This window comes from Daucus carota, chromosome 4, assembly GCF_001625215.2.
Source record: "Daucus carota subsp. sativus chromosome 4, DH1 v3.0, whole genome shotgun sequence".
NCBI classification, from domain to species: Eukaryota; Viridiplantae; Streptophyta; class Magnoliopsida; order Apiales; family Apiaceae; genus Daucus; species Daucus carota.
In genome coordinates this window covers 48,004,901-48,029,096 of record NC_030384.2, presented here as the reverse complement: position 1 = coordinate 48,029,096, position 24,196 = coordinate 48,004,901, and the positions used below count along the sequence as shown (strand labels likewise).

The following is a 24,196-nucleotide window of genomic DNA, read 5'->3' as shown; positions in this document are numbered from 1 at the left end:
CCTAATAAATTTTTAATTTTATGCTATAATAATAAATAAAATTTGTAAAAGTTATTGTTAAAATTGTTATTATTTAATATGATACATAATCTAGGAGCTCTAATTTTTAGCAGATATTAAAATACTTTTGGGATGCGCTTGGAAACCCCTATTTGAGCACTCAGGGTATATGTAAGCCCAAATCCGCCGATACAAGTATACAACCTCCCATCCGTTTTTGTGGTTATTGGGCCCGAATTTTCATTCCAGACCAAAATAATGACCCGGACAATTTCATCCTGAAGCCCACTCATTATTCAAATCACATCAACGGCTTCTTATTCCCAGGAGCGTTTCAAATTTAAATTCTCAATCTCCCTCCTCTATCTCTCTATCTCTCCACCTCTCTCTCCAATGGCGACACCGACCAAAACTCCGGCCGACAAATCCCACTCCTCCAAACGACACCGCGATCACCAATCAGCAACCGACACGTCCTCCTCCTCATTCTCGAATCGATTAGCCAATGAATTCGAAAAGCGCTTCGAAGCCTATAATCGCCTCCAGGCCGCCGCTGTGGCGTTCGGAGAGAAGCTCCCGATCCCCGAGATTGTCGCGATAGGCGGTCAGTCTGATGGAAAGAGCTCGCTGCTTGAAGCACTCCTAGGGTTTCGATTCAATGTTCGAGAAGTTGAAATGGGGACTCGAAGGCCTTTGATTCTTCAAATGATTCATGATTCAACCGCACTCGAGCCGCGCTGTCGGTTTCAAGTAATTAGCTTAACACTCTCTATTATTTTAATTATAGTTTTTTACTGGTATTGTTAAGTTGTAATTTTAAATTTTATGTGAATTTGGTTGAGTTTTAGCACTGTAAATATCAGTGTTTAATTAGTTCTCTGAGACTCCAAAATGTAACAATTATTCGATTAAATAACAATCGGATATTTTGTAATAGTGAAATTTCAAATAAAATTGACTCGATGAAGCAGGAAGGAAATTATAAGGCTGTGTAAGGTAGTATGAGAAAGCAGGAAGACATAAACCATGTGTTTTACTGATCACGAGTATTGATAAGACCAGGTTTGCATTTGTAAAAATGTTTGAGTCCACTGCTCAAAATTTGTAATAACTGAAATTAGAACGCAAAACACCTATAATAAGTGACTTCTTTCGGTTGATAGAATGTTGGATATTTGTGGGTGTTAAAAACTGGATCTCCAATTATTCAGTCAGCATTAATTTTAGACATTGTAGAGCTTGAAAGCCTTTACCAAGACGCACGCGGTAGAGGACTTGTACTCTCTCAGCACCAACAAATTCAGGGAGGCAGAGTATCTCCTTCAGGCTAAGCCACTGGTCTAGTACTATGAATGCTCTGTAATATGTATCTAATATGTCTAATATGTATTGTTGAGGCCTTAATGAATTTGTTTTTATGTGGAGCTTTGAGTCTGCACATGCAAAAGTGGAATGTCTTAGTGACACTAGGAGTATTTTAGTCTGAAGGAAATTATAGATTACATTCACCGGCTGTTATTAGTTCTTTATTTAAGCGTGAAATATGTACATATCAGTAACATACATTCTTTCATGCTAGTCGTAGACAAAAAGAAGACGTCTCAATAAATCTGGTAGTAATTATAGCACATATATTGAAGCTTGACATGTACAACAGGATGATGATTCTGAAGAATATGGAAGCCCCATTGTTTTAGCATCAACTATTGCAGATACCATTAAGTCACGTACGGAGGCACTTTTAAAGAAGACGAAAGCTGCTGTCTCTTCTAAACCAATTGTAATGAGAGCTGAATATGCCCATTGTCCTAATCTCACAATCATTGATACCCCAGGATTTGTTCTTAAGGTAATCAATCTGAAAATGTGATTATACTTATTTCTGCTACCCTATGAAATCTGTAATTTTCACTGATATGAATTGAATTGGCATTTGTCAGGCAAAGAAGGGTGAACCAGAGAGAACTCCTGAGGAAATCCTCTCAATGGTGAAAACACTGGCCAGCCCTCCCCACCGCATTCTTTTGTTTCTTCAGCAGAGTAGTGTTGAGTGGTGTTCGTCTTTGTGGCTGGACACTATCCGCGAAATTGATCCAACATTCAAGAGAACGATAATTGTGGTGTCTAAATTTGATAACAGGCTCAAGGTACTATTGCATAACTATTGTATTGAGCTAGAATAGATCAATTGGTTGGTTTTTAATATTGATCATATAACCATCAATGATGGTATATTTAAAACCTTATAAATGACCATCTTATTGAAGGAAGTATTGAGTTCCAGCTTTATATAGTTCCTGATCTGGTTTTGAACTTATTGACTAGTAAGAAAGCAGTCATAATAGATAAGGATATTGAACTAGTCTCATATGAGGACAAAAATGAAAAAAGTAACTCGTAACAATAGCTAAAAGGGCTTTGGCCCAATTGCCATACCTCTTGCATCTCTAGGAAGAGGGTAAAGCTTCAAGTCTCAATAAAAACTCAGTTTGTGTGAAACGTTAGTGCTTTATGTTTAAGAAATATATAATTGGTAGTATGCAGGAATGCTAACAAAGGGCAAGTTTTTTTTTTTTTTTTGGTCTAAATTCTGTAAAATGATTAGCTGTGTTCTTTTTTGAAATATCTGTTGTTCATCATTATTGAATTTGTTGTGATTTCAGATCTTCTAATTCATTTTATTATGGATTTGTGTAGGAGTTTACAGATCGGTGGGAAGTGGACCGATATTTGAGTGCAAGCGGTTATCTTGGAGAGAACTGCCGACCATATTTTGTGGCATTGCCCAAGGAGAAGAGCATGATTTCAAACGAGGAATTCCGCAGGCAAATATCGCATGTAGATGCAGAAGTGCTGCACCATCTGCGTGATGGAGTGAAAGGAGGTTTTGATGAAGAAAAGTTTAAGAGTCATATTGGTTTTGGATGCCTCCGGGATTATTTAGAACTCGAGCTTCAAAAGCGATACAAAGAAGCTGCACCAGCAACATTAGCTTTACTCGAACAGCGCTGTGGTGAAGTCACAGATGAATTAGCTAGGATGGACTCTAAAATACAGGCTACTTCTGATGTTGCACATCTTCGGAGATCAGCAATGTTGCACGCTGCAGCTATATGCAATCATGTGGTGTGTTGTAACTGGAATTTATCTTATTATTTAATTAAATTTTAGCGCTAACTTTGATTTTTGGTTAAATCAGTCATTATTTGATTCCATTCATTTCTTTATGATTCAAAGGGAGATTTAATTGAAGGAGCAGCTGATCCTTGCCCAGAACAATGGGGGAAAACTACCGAGGAAGAAAAATCAGAGAGTGGAATTGGGAGCTGGCCTGGAGTTACAGCAGATATAAAACCTCCTAATGCCACCCTTCGTCTGTACGGAGGAGCTGCTTTTGAAAGAGTAATGCATGAATTTCGTTGTGCTACATATTCGATTGAGTGCCCTTCAGTATCAAGGGAGAAGGTATGTATCAGATGTTAGAGAACTTTGTTCTGAAATTGCAAACTAGATCACTTAGTCCAGGTATATTGTCTGACAGGTTGCTAATATATTACTTGCTCATGCTGGCCGAGGCGGGGGTAGGGGAATTACAGAGGCAGCTGCAGAAATCGCCCGAGCTGCTGCTCGGTCATGGCTTGCACCACTTCTTGACTCAGCATGTGATCGACTTGCATTCGTTCTGGGAAATCTATTTGATCTTGCTGCATTGAGAAATCAACAACGCAACTCAGACAGTATGATGTTATGTAGTGTTTCTCACTGATTTTTCTTTAATTGATACTATATTACTTTCTTTTAGCGATGGTGGACTATTTTGTTAACATATTTGTTTTCCTCTTCCATACTCTTTTGCTATTCAAGACTAAGAGCATAACATGCTAAAGAGCTTTTGATGGCCTTTTGCAGATGGTAGTAAACTGACAGATATGGATGGTTATGTGGGATACCATGCTGCTTTAAGGCGCACATATAATTGCTTTATAAAAGATCTTGCTAAACAGTGCAAACAACTAGTTCGCCACCATCTTGATTCAGTTACAAGCCCATATTCTCTGGTCTGTTACGAGAATGACCTCTTGGGTAGTTTCGGTCCAAGCACAAACTCCACATACAGGTATAACCATGCATTAGCTGGTTCATTTGGTCTTGAGCTATCGGAGAGGGCGGTGGTGGTGCATAATGATTCAATGAAAGACCAAGAAAATATTCCTCCAGAAAACAATGCACAGGAGACCACACCAGGAAAAGTTGCTGATGGCAGAGAAGCTAGACGTGAAAGCTTAATGACTGTACCAGAGACCCCATCCCCTGATCAGCCAACTGATGTAAATTTTGCAATAAAGAAAGAACTTGGACACTGCCATGAGATTGCAGGGAGGAAGCGACACTCTAGAACAATAGGCACTAATAGAAATGTAGACCAGACAAGAGGCAACAATGGTTGTGGTTTTTTATTAGGAAATGGGGATAATGGTTCAAGATCAGGTTCAGCTTATTCCGAGATTTGTTCATTAGCTGCACAACATTTTGCACGAATACGTGAAGTTCTGGTCGAGAGAAGTGTGACTTCAACTCTGAATTCTGGCTTCCTCACTCCGTGGTAGGGTACTACTCAACTTTTGTACATGCTTGTTTCTTGTTGCATTCTACCTCAAATTTAGATGGCTTAGTAATTCTTAAATTAGTGTAGCAGTTCGTATTCCCATTAGTACTATGGAGCTTTTGAACCTACTATGAAACTTTAGAACCCGGTTGTTTCATGTAGCATAGTAGACTGATACTCAAATTCAGATAGTTCTTCAGCCCTGAACTAGTGTAACACAGTTCACATTTTAAGCTCCTGAAATGAGGTTAGAACTTCACACAGCACCAATTACATTCATATTAGTTTGCATGGACATGCCCAAATCCTTTAGGTTCTGCTGATTAAAATGTACATACACCCTCAGTTTGTGCTGGGTTCTGAATTTTGACCATCTCTTTCTATTTGCAAATGCTTAAGAGTCTTCCTGTATTGATATTAAATAAAAAAATATAGGAAGCTTTAAATGTTTATACTATTTTCATTTTAGCTGATGTGGAAAGATTGATCATGCAAACCCTTTTATATTTTCTGAGCAGCCAGGAGCGGCTTGTGGTAGCAGTTGGATTGGATCTGTTTGCTGTGAACGATGAGAAATTTATGGACATGTTTGTCGCACCAGGAGCTATTGACATTCTACAAGAGGAAAAGCAGTCTCTTCAAAAGCGCCAAAAAATACTTCATTCCTGCTTAAATGAATTCAAAAGCGTGGCAAGAGCACTTTAAAGGAAACTCTTAGTCAGACTCCAGTATTATCTTCATGGCGTGGGTAGGGCCTTCCGACTTCAGGAGCTTATGTAAAACATCCAAGATTGGTGAGCATCCCAGATGTAAAAAGGTTAAACCCCCACCTGACTATGACAGGCATTTATCTCTTGTAAGTTCACTTTCAGTTGATACGTGTATCAATGTATGCCTGAATATGATTATCAATTGCTATTGACCCACATGATGTTATAAGAGGAAGATGGCGTGCTGTTTCCACTGTATATAAATTTTCAGTTAATAATTTTTCATATTTTTGCCAAACAATTAAAGAATTAAAGAATGATAGAATACACAAAGTAAAGATAGAATGCATATAGATAGCATAACCCCCAACATGCTTGATTTTGATGCCTGCATTTCTGTTACATTCAGTTCAGATATCAATAACCATCAAATACAAAATACAGAATCCCCGACCCTTCATTTTCATTTTGTTTGCATCAACAATACATAATTTTATCATAATTTATATGGATGGACTCTTTATACATAATTTTATCGTAAGGGATGCATGAATGCCAAAATGCCTTTAATCATGATGATTATATGTAATCTGGTTGTTGTGATCAACGCCTGGCGCAGCGGGTTGCAGTAGTGCAGCCACGCAAATAAGGGTTAGCCCGGCCAGTAGCTCCGCAGTTATAGTAGGAATTGCCTCTGTTGCTGCAAGGAATTCGGTTAGCAATAAGTGCAGAATAGCTGATGTGTGTACTTGCAGCAAGGTTCCTCCGTGCAGATTCAGATTCCATCATCATTTCTTCCATCGAATCGATATAGTCCCCAACATGTCCGACGAGATGCCCAGCTTCACCATCGCTGCTGTTGCCAGCAACATTCAACTGGAATTCGCGGAGCGCTGGGGAATTTGATTCAGCCAGCATGGCGAGTGCCAGGAGGGCGATGAAGAAACCTAGACGGAACCCGGCCATTATGAAACACGGAACTCCGACTAGGAGAGAGTGGCCTGGGGAGTATTGATGAAATGGAACTTTTGGTTCTATGGGGAGGAGGTGAATGGCTAAAATTAAAATAACTAAGTTTAGATTTTTGGTTGGTGAGACTGAGAGTTAACGAAATTAACGTATGTCCTTGCATGGCAATTTGTGATTTCTCCAAGCTTCCTTGTGTTTTTGTTGTGGGCTACATGAGTGCTTGCTTCAATGGTTCAAATGCTCATTCTGGTTCATGTTTAAATGTACAACTAAGCTCATTAGTGTCAACATGTGAAAAAAAAAAAAAACTCATTAGTGTCAACAAGAAACTCAGGTGTTGAATCGTTTAATTTACAAGCAAAACCTATTTTTGTTACATTGCTAGTTATCTTAGAATATCGAGGTTTTAAATGAAAACGAATATAAAATTATTTTTAATAGTTTATAAACCTATTTATATTATCTCTCATTGATAGACCAGTGACCACATTCAAAAGTGGGATTTAATTAAAACCAAGATACGGAAGAAATTGAGATCTATTATATTATATTCTACTGATTAAACTCTCTTTCTCTTTTCTGTGAATTGATTTTTTGATTATCATGAGTCCATGAGCTTGAAGAAGCAACCGCGTCCATCAGTTTGGGGGAGAAATGTCGATTGATAAAAGAAGCTATTTGAAATGATACATCCTCAATCATGATATTTTTTTTAGCTACGATCATACATAACACAGAAATCACACATTATGCTCTTAATCACGATGAAAAGGAGGGAATAATTAGTTGCAGCAACGGATATTGTAGCAAAACTAATTATAAACAAAACGAAACCGATTATAAACAAAACGAAATCGATCATATAAAACAGCTTAGCAACGGTCGGGCAAGTGGAAAATGCAGGGAGAACCAAAAAAGTTGTATACCACAAATAATAAAAAAGTTCAAATGCAATCCTCTTTATTAAATAACGAAGATTTCAAATCCACACCAAATTGTAAAACTAAACAGATAAGGAAAAAAAATATAAAAGAATCACCCACAAATATTCTTTTCCTGATTAATTAAATGTAATAAGATGTCACAATTACACCCAACACAGCTGTCACCAGCATCGCCGGAGACATAGCCGGAGCAAATGAACTCGACGGAGCCGGCGCCGGCGACATGTTCCATGGAGAATTACCGGGACTCAAAGGAGAGGGTGTGGGAACTATTCCAGGTGAATCGGCCGCCGGACTTGGAGTCACCGGCGCCGGAGAAATCGCCGGTGGTGGAGAATCAGCTGGACTCTCAGATGATGGGGAGGGGCTGGGAGCTTTAGTTGCCGGCGAAGGGACCGGAGCTATATTTTCCGGTGCCGGAGCAGGGGCTGGCACAGCTGGAGTTGGTGGGGCCTTATCTCGGACAGCTAGGACAACAATAAGCAGCTTTTGTCCTTTTTGGCAGTTTGACTTATTTCCTGTAATAAAATAAAATGGGCCCGAACGATCAAGCTTGACAACAGAATCACCACCGTCCATTTTTTGTATCGGCTTCTCCGCGTTGCATTTCTCGTAATCATCTTTGGTCACGACCACAACTGAATCCGTTTCTTTTTTGTACTTGAATGCTGCAAAAAAATTTATACACATCACCAGTGTGATAAAAGATAAAAATCCGATTTAATCAATAAAACACAGAACAAATTTTAATCAAAAAATAATTAGATAGATCAGAGAGTAATCAAAATGATTAATTATATAATCAAAAATTTAATCAATTTCACGAGTTACATCATTTGATTAACTACCAATCTTCGGAACAATGCACATCATACATACAAACGAAAACACAAAAACGATCACGTCATTTTTCACCAGTAATTAAATATGAATTGATTTGAACGTCCGACTCTCTGTTCTAAAAATCGCTGATTAATCACCGATTAATCCATGTTCCGTAGCTTGCCGAACTGATTAAATCTCCGATTAATCACCGATCAATTGGATTAATCTCCGATCAATTCAATTAACCCTTGTTCCGTGACTTCACCGATTAAGTCCGATTTCCGCTTTTTACAACACTGGTCCGACTTAACAAAACATATCTATTTTATAATAATTTCTTCTTCGGACAAATAGAAATCATATAAATCGAGAAATTTGTGAATAATATTATTTGTGTAAGTGAGAAAATGCCAACTTACTGAGAGTATCATTGACTTGAAATCTCATCATATTAGCCCATTGATTGTAATTCCCGGAAGCGTAGAGAGACCAGCCATATTTACCACCAACATTAAAATTGAGAGCCTCTGCTGAAGAACAAATTGTAGAAACCAGCAAGATTGAAAATAAAATTACTCTTAAACAATCCATCTTAAAATTAGAATTTGAGCTTCAACAATTATATGGCTACAATAATAATATAAAATATGAATACAATGAGATTTGATGAGCAGGGCTAGGGAAATGGGTGAATATATAGACTGTGAAAAATGGTTACCGTTGGAGAAGGTCCTAGATAAAAGAAACGTATGAAGAGGCCCGGTGTATCCGGCCCATATATTATTATTATTTATTATTATTCGGAGGTTACGAATGAGAACCTTATATTTTGAATTAATCTCTCTTGCATAAATGTGAGACTTCTGTTACCATTTTTGTATATGATATCCGTTTGATTTGATTTAGAATCCCCTGAGATATCATTTATTTTTTTTTGACAAATATGGCTTATAGCCTTACAAATGAGTATCTGTTCTAAGATATTCTCGAGATGAGCCAGGGTCGAACCCAAGACCTGGGACGACAGAGGATAAGCCCTTACAAATGAGTAAAAGAATTGTACTATTTTTGCAATCCTTTTATCTATACAATACTTGAACCTAGTTTTTAAATTATAATTTTATTTTCAACCCGAAATTTAAGAAAATTATAAGACTGAATCGAACACACATGTGATTACGGACATAGTATTAGATTATTCTTCTATATATCTTATCGAAAATAGAATTTTATAATATAAAATTCAACTACATCTTCTATATATCTTATCGAAAATAAAAATTGTACATATTATCTTACAAATATTAAATATAAACTGTAGTTTATCTATTATTGGTAGTTTGAATAAATATAATCCTATTTCTTTTAGGATTACTAAATAAGAAAAGAATTGTATTATTTTTAGAATTTAATAAGAAAAACTAAATAAGAAAAGAATTGTAAAATCATTATAATTCAATAAGAAAAGAATTATATTAAATATAATCCTATTTATTTTAGGATTGCTAAATAAGAAAAGAATTGTATCATTTTTAGAATTTAATAAGAAAAACTAAATAAGAAAAGAATTGTAAAATCATTAGAATTCAATAAGAAAAGAATTATATTACTTTTAGAATTCTTGAACCTGATTTTTTGAATTATAATTATAGTTCTATCCGAAATCTAAAAAAAATTAGAAGACTCAATCGAACAATTCTAGAGACGCCCGAATTGTATCATCTTTAGAATTTAATAAGAAAAGAATTGTATTACTTTTAGAATTCTTGAACGTGATTTTTTGAATTTTTATCCGAAATTTAAGAAAAATCAGAAGACTGAATCGAACAATTCTAGAGACGCCCGCATCCTCCTTTATATATATATACTAGTTGAGAAGCCGCGCGTTGCGGCGGTCTATAAAAATTATATTAATAATTCAATATTAATATTTGTAGAATAAAATAATTTTATGGTTGTCTATAAAAAGTATATTAATGTTTCAAAATTAATATTTGTAGGATAAAATAAATTTATATTATAAAAATCTTGATGTAATACAATACTAATATATAAAATTGCAAAATTGGACTATAATTCATGGTGAAAAAATGAAAATAAATTTATACACGTAATTAACAATTTAAAACACGACGAATCTTAACTTTATTTGTGTTTTTTTAGAGTAATCATGTTCTTACATTGTCACCTTACTCCAATTTTTTTGGATTGATTGTGCACAAAAATATCTAACTTAAATCCGTGAAATAGCGGTTTATAACTACCCTTGCTCGTAACAACTTTTATATTTTAATACTGTATAAAAAGCATTCACTGAAAAGTTCCTTGAACGGAGCAAACAGATAATGCATGAATAATTTTTTTCCTGTATACAAAGTAAATCATAAAAAAATCAACAACAACAAACATGTCCAAAAAACAAAACAAATATTATAAAATAATAACTAACAAACATACATCACTAACAATTAATTTATTGATATCATTCATCGATATCATGTCAAGACTATAATATTTTCCCGTGTTTGGATTTGTCGACTCCAACATAGCGGTCTATAACTACCTTTGCTTACAACCGAGTTAGAAATCGAGCAGGAGAATTATCACCAGAGAAAGGTAGGGTTGTGATATTGAGAGAGAGGAGGTTGTGTTTAGATAATCCAAAACCCTACAATCTGTAGGGGTATTTATAGGTGCAGAGAGACTTGTGTATTACTATTTTCCATAATTAAATAATCTGAAACAAAATCAGATTAAAACTTTCAAGTTACTATATTCCATAAATAATCTGAAACAAAATCAGATTCTGAAACTTGCTTCTAATATACCAGAAACTAAAAAAGGTAGCTCTAATTTTTATATAATTATATTATCCATAATTAAATAATCAGAAACAAAATCAGATTAAAACTTTCAAGCTACTATATTCCATAAATAATCTGAAACAAAATCAGATTCTGAAACTTGCTTCTAATATACGCGAAACTAAAAAAGTAAATAATCTGAAACAAAATCAGATTAAAACTTTCAAGCTACTATATTCCATAAATAATCTGAAACAAAATCAGATTCTGAAACTTGCTTCTAATATACCCGAAACTAAAAAAGGTAGCTCTAATTTTTATATAATTATATTATCCATAATTAAATAATCAGAAACAAAATCAGATTAAAACTTTCAAGCTACTATATTCCATAAATAATCTGAAACAAAATCAGATTCTGAAACTTGCTTCTAATATACGCGAAACTAAAAAAGGTAACTCTAATTTTTGATATTTTTCATCCAAAAATTCCAGAAAATTAGAAAAATAGAACGGATCGATGTGAGAGGCGCCACCTACACGCCCCTCGCTTCTCCTTTATATAAGTATATTGATGATTGATGATTAGTGAAATTGGAGCCCATAAAACTTTACCACCTCTGTCATGACACACGTTACGATGACACATTTTAAAAAATTCGATTATTCTTGTTTTTTGAAATAAGGATTTATTTATGCAGAAAAATTATATAAAAGTTTAATTTTTTCTGAAATTAATCCTTAATTTTGAAAATAACGAATATAAAACACCTCTTTAACATTTATATTTAAAATATAAAATATATTTTTAAAAAAAGTCCTTAAATTTTTTTAAAGAAAATAATGGCGCAAACAGCTCCTTAATTATCTTCCGCGGCCCAACATCAGAACCTGGACCTGCTCATGGACTTTCTGGCCCAAGCGTGCAAATCCGAACACGAGTCTCTCAAAGGGTATAACTGTAAATTACACACACAAAGAAAACCAAAACAGAATCGGATTTTACCTTCGTCTATAAATACCCATCCCGGGGCTCATATTTGGGGTTATTTCACCCACAACAGGGAAAACCCTGGTTGTTTCGAACAGCCTGTTGCGAAGTCACACCATGGATTTAAATGCCCAGCCCCGCGCTGAGTCTTCTGTTGAGATTTACCGCAGGGAGCGCCAAGAACGAATCGAACGACTCAAAAGACAAAAATCTCACGAAACAACTGAGACACCAAATAATCAGGCAAATAATCAACAAAAACAACATAAAATTGATCATGATTATATCGTAAATGTGCAACAGCTTCAGCTTCCTCCGGGCTGGTTGGACTGCCCGGGGGCAGGGGGAGAAATTAGTCGGCTAATTCCTTCGAAAGTCCCGCTCGGGGAGAACTTTAATGACTCAATTGTGCCTGGAAAGAGGTACTCTTGCAGGCAGGTGATCCGTCAACAGAATGTGCTGGGGAGGAAGATTGGGATGGTGATTGATCTTACGAACACGAGTAGGTATTATTCGGTTAGTGACTGGAAGAATGAGGGGATTAGGCATGTTAAGATAGCGTGCAAGGGGCGTGATTCGGTGCCTGATAGTGGTGCTGTGAACCGGTTTGTTTATGAGGTTTCGCGGTTTAGGGAGAGAGAGGGGAGGAAGTATGTGCTTGTGCATTGTACTCATGGGCATAACAGGACGGGGTTTATGATTGTGCATTATGTGATGAGGGCGATGTGTGTGTCGGTGACTCAGGCGATCAGGATGTTTGCTGAGGCACGTCCGCCTGGAATTTATAAAGCGGAGTATATTGAGGCTTTGTATGAGTTTTATCATGAGGGGAAGCCTGGTGGAGTTGTTTGTCCTGTGACTCCGGAGTGGAAAAGGTCTAATGAATTGGATGACGAGGAGGAGGATGGAGCTTCTGGTTCTTCGGGACAGGAGAAACATGAGGCGGAGATTGTATCAATGACAAATGATGACATTTTGGGAGATGGTATCCCTTCTGCTCAGCAAGAAGCAATGAGACAGTTCTGCTATCAATCACTAAAGATGGGAACTGCAGGAGTACGAGGCCACTCACAGTTTCCGGGATCACATCCAGTTTCACTGAACAGTGGCAACTTGGAACTGTTAAAGCAGCACAAATATTATGCCACTTGGAAAGCTGATGGAACGCGGTATATGATGCTGATTACCAAGGATGGATGTTACCTAATTGACAGGAAATTCAATTTTCGACGGGTTCAGATGAGGTTTCCTTGCAGAGCTACTAGTCAAGGTTTACCGGCACATAACACTCACCACTTTACACTACTGGATGGGGAGATGATAATTGATACTTTGCCAGACTCACATAAGAAGGAAAGAAGATACTTGATATATGATATGATGGCAGTCAATCAAATCTCCATTACAGAGCGACCTTTTTGTGAACGTTGGAACATGATTGAGAAAGAAGTTATTCAACCAAGGAACCAGGAGCGTTATAACATATGTGGGAGTAGAAATCCTTGCTACAACTATGACTTGGAACCATTCAGGGTCAGAAGGAAGGACTTCTGGTTTCTTTCAAGCGTTCCCAAAGTTCTGAAGGAATTTATCCCCAAGCTTCCACATGATGCAGATGGCCTTATTTTCCAGCGCTGGGATGAATGTTATGTCCCTCGTACATGTGAACAGCTCCTGAAGTGGAAATATGTGACAATGAACTCGGTGGACTTCTTGTTTGAGATGGTTAATACGCGCCAGCTACTATTTCTCTATGAGCGGGGAAAGAAAAAGCTTATGGAAGGGAACAAGATTGCTTTCAAGGGCGATACTGATCCGTCCTTGTACTCTGGGAGGATTGTTGAGTGTACCTTGGCAGTCGAGGAAGAAGAAGAGAAAGTATGGACCTTGATGCGGATCAGGCCAGACAAGTCGACCCCAAATGATATCAACACCTATCAAAAGGTTATGAGAAGTATCAAGGACAACATCACTGAGGAGGTTCTGTTAGATCACATAAATGAGACTCTCCGTCTGCCAATGTATGCTATTGATCGATAGATCAGTGGTAAGGATTACCTGACAATATTCCGGGGACAGAATCAACTCCCAGGGAAACTGCAAGATATATTTTGAAGTAAATGTTCATATATTGGTGATATGCCTTCATTAATCATTAACAATGCTACAGTCCAGTTTCATGCTTTCACAAAAATTTCTCTGGAAAAAAACCAGCAATTTACTTGACAAAAAAAAAAGTAATAATGTAGCTACGATTGAAACACTAACCGAACCATAGTTGCTGAAGGAAGATAGCAAACAAATGATAAGGCCTCTCAAGAGAAATCTTCTTATGTTGGCTTAAATTTCTTTGCAAGAAGTACGTATGATGCCAACGTAAGAACTGAGATCCATAACGAAATTGAAGCTGCAAATGGCGCTCCTTCAGAGCCAAGGGAAGTCCACTGAACTGAAGCATATTGATGCCTAAATGAATAATTGAAGGAATAACTGAACAACTCAACCAGGGGAATGACAACAGATTGAGTCTAGAGAAACGTCATAATGTATGTTTAAAACCATATGCAAACAATTTTTCTTCTAAATTATTAGAAGCTAGGGGCAAAGCCGGCTATTAACATGTGCAAGTGGAGCATTTGCACAGGTCTGAGATATAATTTAAAATTAATCAAAAAACACGTAATCACAAATTAATATTATAAAAACATTTACATATAAGTAATAAAACTATTTATTATTTATACTACTGATTTATAATAAAAAAATATTATAATAACTAGATTTTAAGAAAAAATATATCAGTTATTTAATATAATTCAATCAAATTTTAAATTGTAAATACTAAAACGATAAGATGATATTAAAATGTAAATTATAAATAATAAATTTTGAAGTGTTTCGCACGGGGATTTAAGGCTAGTGCTGTGGAATTTCCCATACCTGTTGTATTCACCGGGAGTCAACTAAGTGTCACACAGACTCGGCCACTATGAGTATGAGTGTATGACCGACTTCCAATAGTCTCCATTTCCTTGATCTCAAGTTGTACTCTGCTTCTTTCTATATAAACTATCCAACCCCTCTTCAATCTTCACATAAGCAAGAGATAAAGAACAACAATGGCCAAGCCACTAAGCCTGATCATGTTAATTGTGCCTTCCATATTCATGGTTATGCTCATGCAATGCTCATCTTGTCCTGCTTATCAGAAACAATCACTTCTCCAGTTCAAATCCTCTCTACTCACCACTCTCTTCAATTCCTCATACTCACCATCTGATATATTGATTCTTCACCTAGAGTCATGGAACTCCACTTCTGATTGTTGTAAATGGGATAGAGTTGTTTGTGGCTTGCGTTCTCGTGACATAACAGCTCTACACCTGGACTTTCTGTTCCTCATGCCTCTTCAAGACCCCATTGAAGTGAATGCAAGAATCTTGGACCCTGTTTTTCGCATCAGATCCTTAACGCTTCTTGATATCTCCGACAATAGTATACAAGGAGGAATTTCAGGCAAAGGGTTGGCAAATCTCACTAAACTAGTTGACCTCAACATGGCAGGGAATAGTTTCAATGGCTCAATTCCAGCAGAACTTTTTTCCTTGAAGTTTCTGCAACTTCTTGATTTGAGTAGAAATTCACTAGAAGGTGGTTTACGTATTGAAGTTGGAAAGCTTGAAGATTTAAGGACGTTGAACTTGGATGAGAATTTTCTTGAAGGAAATATTCCTGTACAGATTGGAAATCTGACAAAGCTGCAACAGCTTTCTATTCGCCAGAACAAATTTTCTGGGGGAATCCCAGATTCAATTCTGAATTTGAAGCGACTGGAAGTAATAGATTTGAGGAATAATCAATTAGTGCTGCAAATTCCTAGTGAGATTGGAACTTTGTCCTACATATCTACTTTGGCATTGAGCAAGAACAGTTTCACTGGTGCCATACCGCGTTCTATATTCAACTTGAGCAAACTAGAAACCCTTCGGCTAGATGATAACAAGCTTTCTGGAGAAATTCCTACCTGGTTATTTGAAATGTGGAGGATTAAGAATTTGGGTCTTGGAGGAAATAACATGAATTGGAATAATAATGCCAGAATTGTTCCTAAGTTTAGGCTTTCTCAACTCTTTCTCAGATCATGTAAAATAGCTGGAGAAATTCCAGAATGGATTTCCACTCAAAAGAATATCAATCTGCTTGAACTGAGTGACAATCAGCTCACAGGAAGATTCCCAATTTGGCTTGCTGAGATGGAAGTTGAGAGTATACTGCTGTCGGATAATATGCTTAATGGTTCTATCCCATCTCACCTCTTTCAATCTCTAAGTTTATCATTTTTGGATCTGTCAAGAAACAATTTTTCAGGGAAGCTGCCTGAAAATATAGGTGATGCAAATCAGATCCTTTTTCTTATGCTTTCTGGGAACCATTTTTCGGGACCCATTCCGAAATCTATTGCAAAAATGCGTCGACTCTTTCTACTGGACTTGTCAAGAAACAGATTCTCTGGCAATACATTCCCAGTATTTGACCCTGATGACATACTTACTTATGTTGATCTTTCATCTAATGAACTATCGGGTGAAATACCCGTTTCATTTTGTAAAGAAACAAAAATTCTTGCACTTCAGGAAAACAAGTTCTCTGGAAATTTGCCAAGGAACCTGACACATATGAATCAGCTTGAACAGCTTTATCTCCATGACAACAACATTACTGGTAAATTCCCCAAATTTCTTTCCCAAATATCGACCCTTCAAGTACTGACTCTGCGTAACAACTCTCTACATGGTTCACTACCATCCAACTCATTTTCCAACAAAAGTTGCCTCAGAATTCTTGATCTCTCAAACAACAATCTTGTTGGGAGTATACCCTCAGAGTTGGGCAATCTGAACGGAATGACTGAAGTTCATTTTACACCTTCACTATTAACTGTTTTTTCCACATCCTCAATCGAGCTCAATGACTTATTTGTGAACTGGAAGACGGAAAATCACTTAATAGTGAACTGGAAGAAGGTAATTCAAGACCTCTCAGGTCATAGCTTTGATATCTATTCTTTGTTGGACTTGTCAAAGAACAAGCTTTCTGGTGATATTCCGGCTTCCTTGGGAAATCTAAAGGAACTGAAGCAACTTAACATCTCCAACAACAGAATCGCGGGAAATATACCACAAAGCTTTGGAGACTTGGAGAGTATAGAGACATTGGACTTATCAAACAACATCATCTCTGGTGTGATTCCAGAATCATTTGGGAAGCTAACTCAACTATCTGTACTAGATGTGAGTAACAACAAACTATGTGGTATAATCCCGCGAGGCCGACAAATGGACACAATGAATGTTCTGAGCTATTTTGCAAACAACAGTGGCTTATGTGGGATGCAAATTGGGGTGACATGTTCAAGAGATGAGCCAACACCGGAAACAAGAGAACAGGATGATACTAGTGGACTTGATACATGGTTCTTGTGGGCAGGAATTTGGATTGGATTCCCACTTGGTTTCATTCTATCAGTTTTCGTGATATTTGTTAGCGGGTACTTTTATCTACCACCCACACCAAAGTACTACTCAATTCAGTATAGGCACAGAGTATAGGAAAAGTTTTAAGTTCAGAAGTACTGTATTCAGTAGCAGTAAAAAACCTAGTGTCCCTGTTGAAAGTCGCAAAATCATTGTTCCAATTCAGTGGCAAAGCTTGTTCTTTTCAGTTTCAAATCATGGAGGCTAATATAAGTTGCACTTTTGCAGTTTGACCATGTATGCTCAACTAAATAACTAGATACAAATTTATAACTAAATGAGAAGGCAAGTCAGGATAACAATTCTCCAATTGAACTCCATATAGAATAAATCATTAAGATTTAAGACTTACGAAGTAATTAGATTCAGATGAAGACTTGAAAAACTGAATTACTTTGGAAACTTCGCTTAAAACCTTTGATTAAACAAGAACTGCACTTTCTGCATGTCTACTTCCACTGAGCTCCATTTTGTTCCATGTACCGAATCTTGTTAGCAGTAACAGACTTCCCGCTTGACAAGAGAGACCGCAAATTAATCCCAGCCACAATCCCTGAACGATTAAGAAAAACAAAGTTAATGGAATTGACATAATTGCAACGAACATTATTCATAGACATGCTGCTTTTGTCACCTTAGCATATAGTTTCAACTTAAATCCTAGCAGCATTGCAATCGGCATTCCTATGAAATAAAACATCGCTAAGTTAATGTAAACAGCAAGATGCTGCCAGCCACATCCCCTTGCCACCCCTGCACCAGACATTCAACCAGTTCTGATTTCCGATGGAGGATTAATATATAAAATTTAAGAATCACTCTTGATAGACCATGAGTTACCTGACAAGATTCCTTGAATAGAATCAACTACTATGGAAATGACAAGCAAGGGTGTTACTGAAGCGAATTCTTTTATTATGATTGAGCTATCACTAAAGGAAGCAGCCCATATATCGTGACCAAATCCTAGAGCTAGCACAACTGCAACAGCAAGAATGATCGAGAGCTTAAGAGTGACCTTCATCGCATGCTTAGCTTTTTCAGAATTTCCCGCTCCTAGCTCATTTGATACCCTTGTACTGTGATAGACGTACATTAATCATTAATTTTCGACATTAACAAAGACTCTAATGTGGTTAAAGTATAATACATGCACACATAGTAATTAAAGCAAGTAAATTTGCAGCACAGACTATGATTACTGTTATTTTAGCTAACCTGGCAGAGGCACTGAGGCCATAAGTAAACATATATGCCACTGCTTCTGTATTTACACTGCAATATATAAAAAAACTGGATCAGTGCTCAAATAATGAACTTATATATCTTTGATATAGATGACTCAAATCTTATTAACACGAAGAATTTGTGACTTTACCACATAGCGATCAGTGAAGTAGTTACATCAGCATTTGGCATTACTCCTGCCAGTAACACCAGAAGTTCAAATGCCCAATACTCCAAACTAGCAAACAAAAAGTAATAATGTAAAAATTATCAGATCATGCACATGACATATTGAATGGTATAATTTATGCTATTCATTTTGGTTCTGGGCAATAAGTTGAAATTGAGCTGGATTTCCCAATGAATCATAAAGCTTATCTAAAAGTCCAAGATTGAAACTTTTATGTGTTTTTAAACTGGTACTATGGTAGTATATAACAATGCTAGGACTGAATTTCATGTTTTTAAACAAGAACTTGTATAAGTGAAAAGCCAGAACATAATCAGGGTTTAAAAGATAACTAACCAAACCATAGCTGCAGAAGGAAGAGCAAGCTTCAAGTTACCAAAAACATGAGAAAACGACTCCCAAGAAAAACCTTCCCATGTTTGCTTGAATTTCTTTGCATAGAGTACATATGATGCCAACATAAGAACCGATATCCATAATGAAATTGAAGCTGCTAATGGTGCTCCTACAAAGCCGAGAGATGTCCACTGAACTAAAACATATGTGATGCCTATATGAATGATTGAGGGGATCACAGAACAAACAACCAGCGGAATGACCACAGACTGTGTCTGGAGAAACCTCAAGATGTTATGCAGTACACCATATGCAAATAATCCGGGTATAAGGTACACTATATAGAGCGAAGCTGCCTTTGAAATCTCAGGATCTTGATGAAGTAATCCCAAAATAGGTTCTGTATATATCCACAGAGTGGATATAATTATAGAAAAGACTATCGATATAATGCAAGAGGCTTGTAGGTATATTCCTAACATTCCATATAGTTTTGCACCATATCCTTGCCCACAAAGGGTCTCAAGTGCACCACTTAAGCCCACCTGAATCGAAAAAATCACACATCAACTCAAATCACTCTATCTATTCCAATACAATAGAGAACTAAATGATCACAATCACACACAACCTAACTTGGTAGAACAAGATATTACACAATTACAATTGAGCATACTCACACCGACACGAGTCATATACCATCTAACTACTGCATTTACAATTCGAGAGATGGATATAAGTAAGAAAATACCATAAACGAGAAGCCAGTGACAGTAGCCCAAGAATTGGCAAGATTGGAAGAAGCAAGCTGAAGCTGTCCAAGGTGACCAGCAAACATAACAGAGATCAAAGGGATAGCATAATAACAAACATTTGTTATGATCATTGGCAGTGAAAACAAGACCTGCCTCTTAGCTTCTTCCATGTCCAACAACTTATAACTCCATGACCACCACCTCTTATCAGTGATATCACCATCATTTCCCTGTTTTACTAGCAAAGCATCACTGCTGCTACTGACCACCATGTTATTTGCCTCCATTTTTATCTCCTTTTCTTTCTTGAATTTCCCTGGTGAACTTGAAAAAGGCAGGAGACAAAGAATAATTAGTTTTGGCCTTCTGGTTGGGTCTTAAATATCAGCAGATGTAGCCGGTAAAAGGCCAGTAAGGACTGAATCAGCACATATTTAGTTAATAGTTTGTGTGGTATACTGAGATTTCATCTCATCTCAAGAATGTCAAACCCCCTCAATTAGAAAATACTATATTATTACAATAAATTGTTTTGCTTTTTAATAGAGATACTTATGCACAAAGATAAATTATTTTCTTTATCGGAATAACATTAATGTTAAGAGCCTTCTGCGTTGACTTCTCTTATGCTTTTATAATTGAAAGTTAATCTTTAATTTAATAAATTTTATCAATAGTTTATAAATTATTAGATATAAAAAATTAATGACATGATAAAAAATATTTTCAATTAGATTATATATAATTAATAATTAAATTTCAAATTTTAAAACAATTCCAAATAATGTAGAAAAAATTGACATATCATATTCTAACTTTTACGTAAAATTTTAAATTTTCCAATTTTTTAATATGCAAATAAGCGACACATACCATATTCTATAAGTCGGTGATTAATCAGAATTAATCATCAATTGATCCATATTTCGTAGCTCATCAAACTTATTAGATATCTAATAATTATTCAATTGCTTATTTGATTAATTTCTCTAATAATTATTTTATATTTTCACCCATTAAGTCTGATTTTAATTTATTTCTGTGATTTTGACATGTAGTAATAAATAGATTACTTCCTTTTTAGGAGTCCAACATGCAAGAACAAAGTACCATCATTGTTGACGTCAACTTTACTATATAGACAAGTTTCTGTTTTCATTGTCATGAGTGTGTTGCCAGCTTAAAATTAAGTTAGCAGAGAGCAAAGTGGCTCTCCCATGTCACTTTACGTTGAACAACTCTGTGTTTGTTTGTATTCAAGAAAACGGAATAGTTGCAAAAACAAATTCACTTTTTTCTTCTAGCAATGATAGTATCATATATGCATATACAGATTTCAAGACAGGCGGCTTCGTAAGTGCTGCATCAATGTCATTGCTTTGGACTGTTCTACCAGCTACAAGTAAATCTGAAATAAATACAGTATGAAATTGCCAAATTGGTGTGTGTTTGTTGACAAATATGATGTGCACATATAATATTGTAAATTATTCATTATAAAATTGATCCAGAGTTCTGTACCTCCCAACACAACAATTTCTGAGACTATGCAGACTGAGATTCTCAACATGTTTTCTTTTTCTGCAAATATGATGGTGACAGATATTAAGTGCTATGGGGTAAGGTACTAGAGCAGGTTCCTGAAAGTCGAGAGATAAACCAAGGTGATCACTGTTTTATGGAGGGCAGAGGATTAATTTAGAATATCTATGATGGTAAAAATCTAGGCATGTTTTATTCTGGTAATAGTTCAGAGCCGAGGCGACGATGGTTTGGTTTCTTTAGATACTTTGTTGTAATTGTATACCCCAATACCTCGTTTTCTACCAAGGCGCCCAGCATCCACCAACTGAACGAGAAGTGGGCAAGGAACATATTTGGCATCTCCCAGGCCTGCATGAAGAACTTTCATTATAGATAAGCAGACATCCAGTCCGATGAAATCTGCAAGCTCTAGAGGACCCATTGGATGGTTTGTTCCTAGCTTCATTCCGGTATCAATGTCTTCCTTTGTTGCCACTCCAGTATACAGTGCATGAAATGCTTCGTTTATCATGGGCATCAGGATTCGGTTCACAACAAAGCCCGAGTAATCCTGAGAACAAATTACTGTCTTCCCAAACCTGCAAAGTCAACGACTTGTATACATTATCCAGATCACTGACCGTTACATATAGGGTGAGAGCCGGATGAAGCAAAATAACGCTAATACACAAACGTGCCATAGTAATCCATGATGATTGCTTGTAAAGAGAGAAGAAAAGCAACAAAAGTATTGCAATCATTACCTCTCAGCCAGTGCTTTTGTTACATTAAATGTATCTTCTGAAGTGTCTGCACCTCTAACAATCTCCACCAGCTTCATGATAGGCGGAGGATTCATAAAATGCATGCCAATCACCTGTGAGGAAAAAGGGAGGATCTTCATGATGATATCATAGTGCACGGTATGTATAAGTGCAACAAATGAAATTCGGAAAGTATAAGTGCAACAAATGAATTTGAATATAATATTTTCAATATTATTCAGTAGCTTGGCAAATTTAGCCATGTCTTAATTTTGCACCCAGTAATCCGAAATTATGTGACAAGGTAAACCTTAAGCAGTCCGGTCCCGATACTTACATGGCAAAACAACAAATTGGAACATAATTAAATAGAAAAATATGACACTGCAAGGGATCACTCTATCAGATTTATTAAAGCATAACTTTGATAGAATTCTATCACTTCTACAGGAAAAAAACACTAAACCATGAGGTAAGTCTGATACTTCGCAATATCGTGATAACATCATAAATCTGTATGTAAACTAAGCATCAAGCAGAGAACAGTAAAAGAATCTCACTTACACAAAATTAAGGTAATGGTCCAGGATAGTTGATGGTCTTTCTTGTTGACCAATTATGAGTCTAATTCATCTTCTATCAGTTAGATGGTGCATACACAATTGCAAACCTAAATAAAAGTTGGCTACAACCCCCAACACTGCATTTTCTTACATCTAGAGGTATCCATTATCCAATTGTTTTCTTCAAATTTTCCGCATAAAAGTTCCAAAAGTTGTAACCTTCTTTAGAGATTAAACTAAGACCAAGTATACTAAAACAAGTCAATCAAATAATTTGAACCCACAAATCTTCTTAGTTACTGTAGCTACATACACCAAACCAGAACAAATTCAGTTCAAACATTAAACATGAAAAAACTTCACTGAAGTAATCAGAATTAACCTGTTGAGGCCTGCCTGTAGCAGCAGCTAAACGAGTAATAGAGATTGAGCTAGTATTAGACGCCAAAATTGCAGACTTCTTGACAATCTTATCTAATTGAACAAAAAGACTCTTCTTAACATCCTCAGATTCCACGATGGCTTCAATAACAATATCAGCAGAAGCAAGATCTTCCAAGTTAGAAGTACACCTTAAACATCTCAAAGCCTCAGTTTTCACTTCCTGTGTAATAAAGTCCCAAAATTTACACACACAACCTAAAATATTAAAAAAATAAACTCCATACACAGGTGATACAATCAAATACCTAGGTTTAATCAAGAATTATCATATTCACATGAAATTCAAGAACTCCACTACACACACACATAAAGATCAAGAACATAGATATAACTCCATTAATTAACTAAAAAGGTCAAAGATTCAAACTTTCAAACACAAATTGGAAAAAGAAAAGGGTTGATAGAGAGAACAAGAGTAGCTAGATTTAATCAAGAATTAATAAAATTACATGAATTTTCAAGAACCCCAATATAGACACATACAAACATAAAAATCAAGAACATTTATGTAACTAAATCAGCTCATAAAAGCTAAAGATTCAACTTTAAAACAAGTAGAAAAGGGTTGCTACAGAGATCAAGAATTGCTAGATTTGATCAAGAACTCATATATTCACATGAATTTCAAGAACCCCAATACACACATACATACAAAAAATTAAGAACACGTATGTAACTAAATCAACTCAAAAGGGCCAAAGATTCAAAAATTTAAAACAAGTAGAAAAAAGGGTTGCTAAAGAATAGACCTGAGAGAGTTGACCTTTAGAGACAAAGCGTTGAATAGAGTCAGAAATGGAGGATAGAGCTCTGGTGAGAGCTCCGGCGTCGGTATCGTGAAGCCAGACGGTGATGCCATTAACGGCGGCCAGTTGGGCAATTCCGGACCCCATTTGGCCACCACCCACCACCCCAATACTCTTGATTTCCGCCATTGTTGTCACTTTTTTCTCACCGGTAGGAAGCAGATGTCCACTTCTATGATGTGTACTTACTGTAATACTGTGTGA

The 24,196-nt window shown here is 36.3% G+C and overlaps 6 protein-coding genes across 11 annotated transcripts; 3 read left to right on the top strand and 3 right to left on the bottom strand.

The window, feature by feature from the left end:
* Positions 1-341: 341 nt before the first annotated feature.
* LOC108216261 (dynamin-related protein 5A) lies at positions 342-6,349 on the top strand. 2 transcript variants are annotated; one of them, XM_017388972.2, is made up of 8 exons: positions 342-750; positions 1,658-1,849; positions 1,941-2,147; positions 2,698-3,126; positions 3,238-3,465; positions 3,542-3,749; positions 3,910-4,603; positions 5,125-6,349. In XM_017388972.2, exons 1-8 carry the CDS (start codon positions 394-396, stop codon positions 5,309-5,311), a joined length of 2,502 nt encoding a protein of 833 aa, XP_017244461.1. In that variant the 5' UTR covers positions 342-393; the 3' UTR covers positions 5,312-6,349. The 2 variants fall into 2 exon arrangements, with proteins under 2 accessions (XP_017244461.1, XP_017244462.1); XM_017388973.2 differs by having other exon boundaries at positions 343-750; positions 3,542-3,737.
* LOC108216262 (protein RALF-like 19) lies at positions 5,920-6,282 on the bottom strand. The gene has a single exon (XM_017388974.2). It carries the CDS (start codon positions 6,280-6,282, stop codon positions 5,920-5,922), a length of 363 nt encoding a protein of 120 aa, XP_017244463.1.
* Positions 6,350-7,230: 881 nt separating the features above from the next.
* On the bottom strand, positions 7,231-9,088 carry LOC108218797 (early nodulin-like protein 1). Its single transcript, XM_017391908.2, has 2 exons — positions 8,474-9,088; positions 7,231-7,897 (listed from the first exon to the last, which is right to left on the bottom strand). Exons 1-2 carry the CDS (start codon positions 8,643-8,645, stop codon positions 7,350-7,352), a joined length of 720 nt encoding a protein of 239 aa, XP_017247397.1. The 5' UTR covers positions 8,646-9,088; the 3' UTR covers positions 7,231-7,349.
* Positions 9,089-11,927: 2,839 nt separating this feature from the next.
* On the top strand, positions 11,928-13,916 carry LOC108218794 (uncharacterized). Its single transcript, XM_017391905.2, has one exon. The coding sequence runs from the start codon at positions 11,967-11,969 to the stop codon at positions 13,887-13,889; it is 1,923 nt and encodes a 640-aa protein (XP_017247394.1). The 5' UTR covers positions 11,928-11,966; the 3' UTR covers positions 13,890-13,916.
* A 1,052-nt stretch (positions 13,917-14,968) lies between these two features.
* Positions 14,969-17,458, top strand: LOC108217493 (receptor-like protein 46). The gene has a single exon (XM_017390321.1). The coding sequence runs from the start codon at positions 14,969-14,971 to the stop codon at positions 17,456-17,458; it is 2,490 nt and encodes an 829-aa protein (XP_017245810.1).
* Positions 17,459-17,677: 219 nt separating this feature from the next.
* On the bottom strand, positions 17,678-24,196 carry LOC108218795 (protein DETOXIFICATION 19-like). Of its 5 annotated transcripts, XM_064091550.1 has the most exons (12): positions 23,936-24,196; positions 23,125-23,346; positions 22,180-22,292; positions 21,707-22,014; positions 21,413-21,472; positions 19,888-20,207; positions 19,137-19,681; positions 18,762-18,848; positions 18,602-18,658; positions 18,224-18,462; positions 18,018-18,136; positions 17,678-17,936 (listed from the first exon to the last, which is right to left on the bottom strand). In XM_064091550.1, the coding sequence occupies exons 1-12, from the start codon at positions 24,119-24,121 to the stop codon at positions 17,805-17,807; spliced, it is 2,388 nt and encodes a 795-aa protein (XP_063947620.1). In that variant the 5' UTR covers positions 24,122-24,196; the 3' UTR covers positions 17,678-17,804. The 5 variants fall into 5 exon arrangements, 4 of the variants coding, with proteins under 4 accessions (XP_063947620.1, XP_063947621.1, XP_063947622.1 ...); XM_064091551.1 differs by lacking the exon at positions 21,413-21,472; XM_064091552.1 differs by lacking the exons at positions 22,180-22,292; positions 23,125-23,346; positions 23,936-24,196 and having other exon boundaries at positions 19,888-20,215; positions 21,707-21,787.

Excerpts from the sequence above, each read along its gene's own strand:
- LOC108216261 (XM_017388972.2), top strand. The coding sequence starts at position 394 with ATGGCGACACCGACCAAAACTCCGGCCGACAAATCCCACTCCTCCAAA. Across the intron at positions 1,850-1,940 it reads CCCCAGGATTTGTTCTTAAG|GCAAAGAAGGGTGAACCAGA; the intron begins GTAATCAATCTG and ends GGCATTTGTCAG. Across the intron at positions 3,466-3,541 it reads CTTCAGTATCAAGGGAGAAG|GTTGCTAATATATTACTTGC; the intron begins GTATGTATCAGA and ends ATTGTCTGACAG.
- LOC108216262 (XM_017388974.2), bottom strand. The coding sequence starts at position 6,282 with ATGGCCGGGTTCCGTCTAGGTTTCTTCATCGCCCTCCTGGCACTCGCC.
- LOC108218797 (XM_017391908.2), bottom strand. The coding sequence starts at position 8,645 with ATGGATTGTTTAAGAGTAATTTTATTTTCAATCTTGCTGGTTTCTACA. Across the intron at positions 7,898-8,473 it reads TCAAGTCAATGATACTCTCA|CATTCAAGTACAAAAAAGAA; the intron begins GTAAGTTGGCAT and ends ATTTTTTTGCAG.
- LOC108218794 (XM_017391905.2), top strand. The coding sequence starts at position 11,967 with ATGGATTTAAATGCCCAGCCCCGCGCTGAGTCTTCTGTTGAGATTTAC.
- LOC108217493 (XM_017390321.1), top strand. The coding sequence starts at position 14,969 with ATGGCCAAGCCACTAAGCCTGATCATGTTAATTGTGCCTTCCATATTC.
- LOC108218795 (XM_064091550.1), bottom strand. The coding sequence starts at position 24,121 with ATGGCGGAAATCAAGAGTATTGGGGTGGTGGGTGGTGGCCAAATGGGG. Across the intron at positions 18,463-18,601 it reads GGCCTCAGTGCCTCTGCCAG|TACAAGGGTATCAAATGAGC; the intron begins GTTAGCTAAAAT and ends CGTCTATCACAG. Across the intron at positions 18,137-18,223 it reads TATTCAAGGAATCTTGTCAG|GGGTGGCAAGGGGATGTGGC; the intron begins GTAACTCATGGT and ends TGTCTGGTGCAG.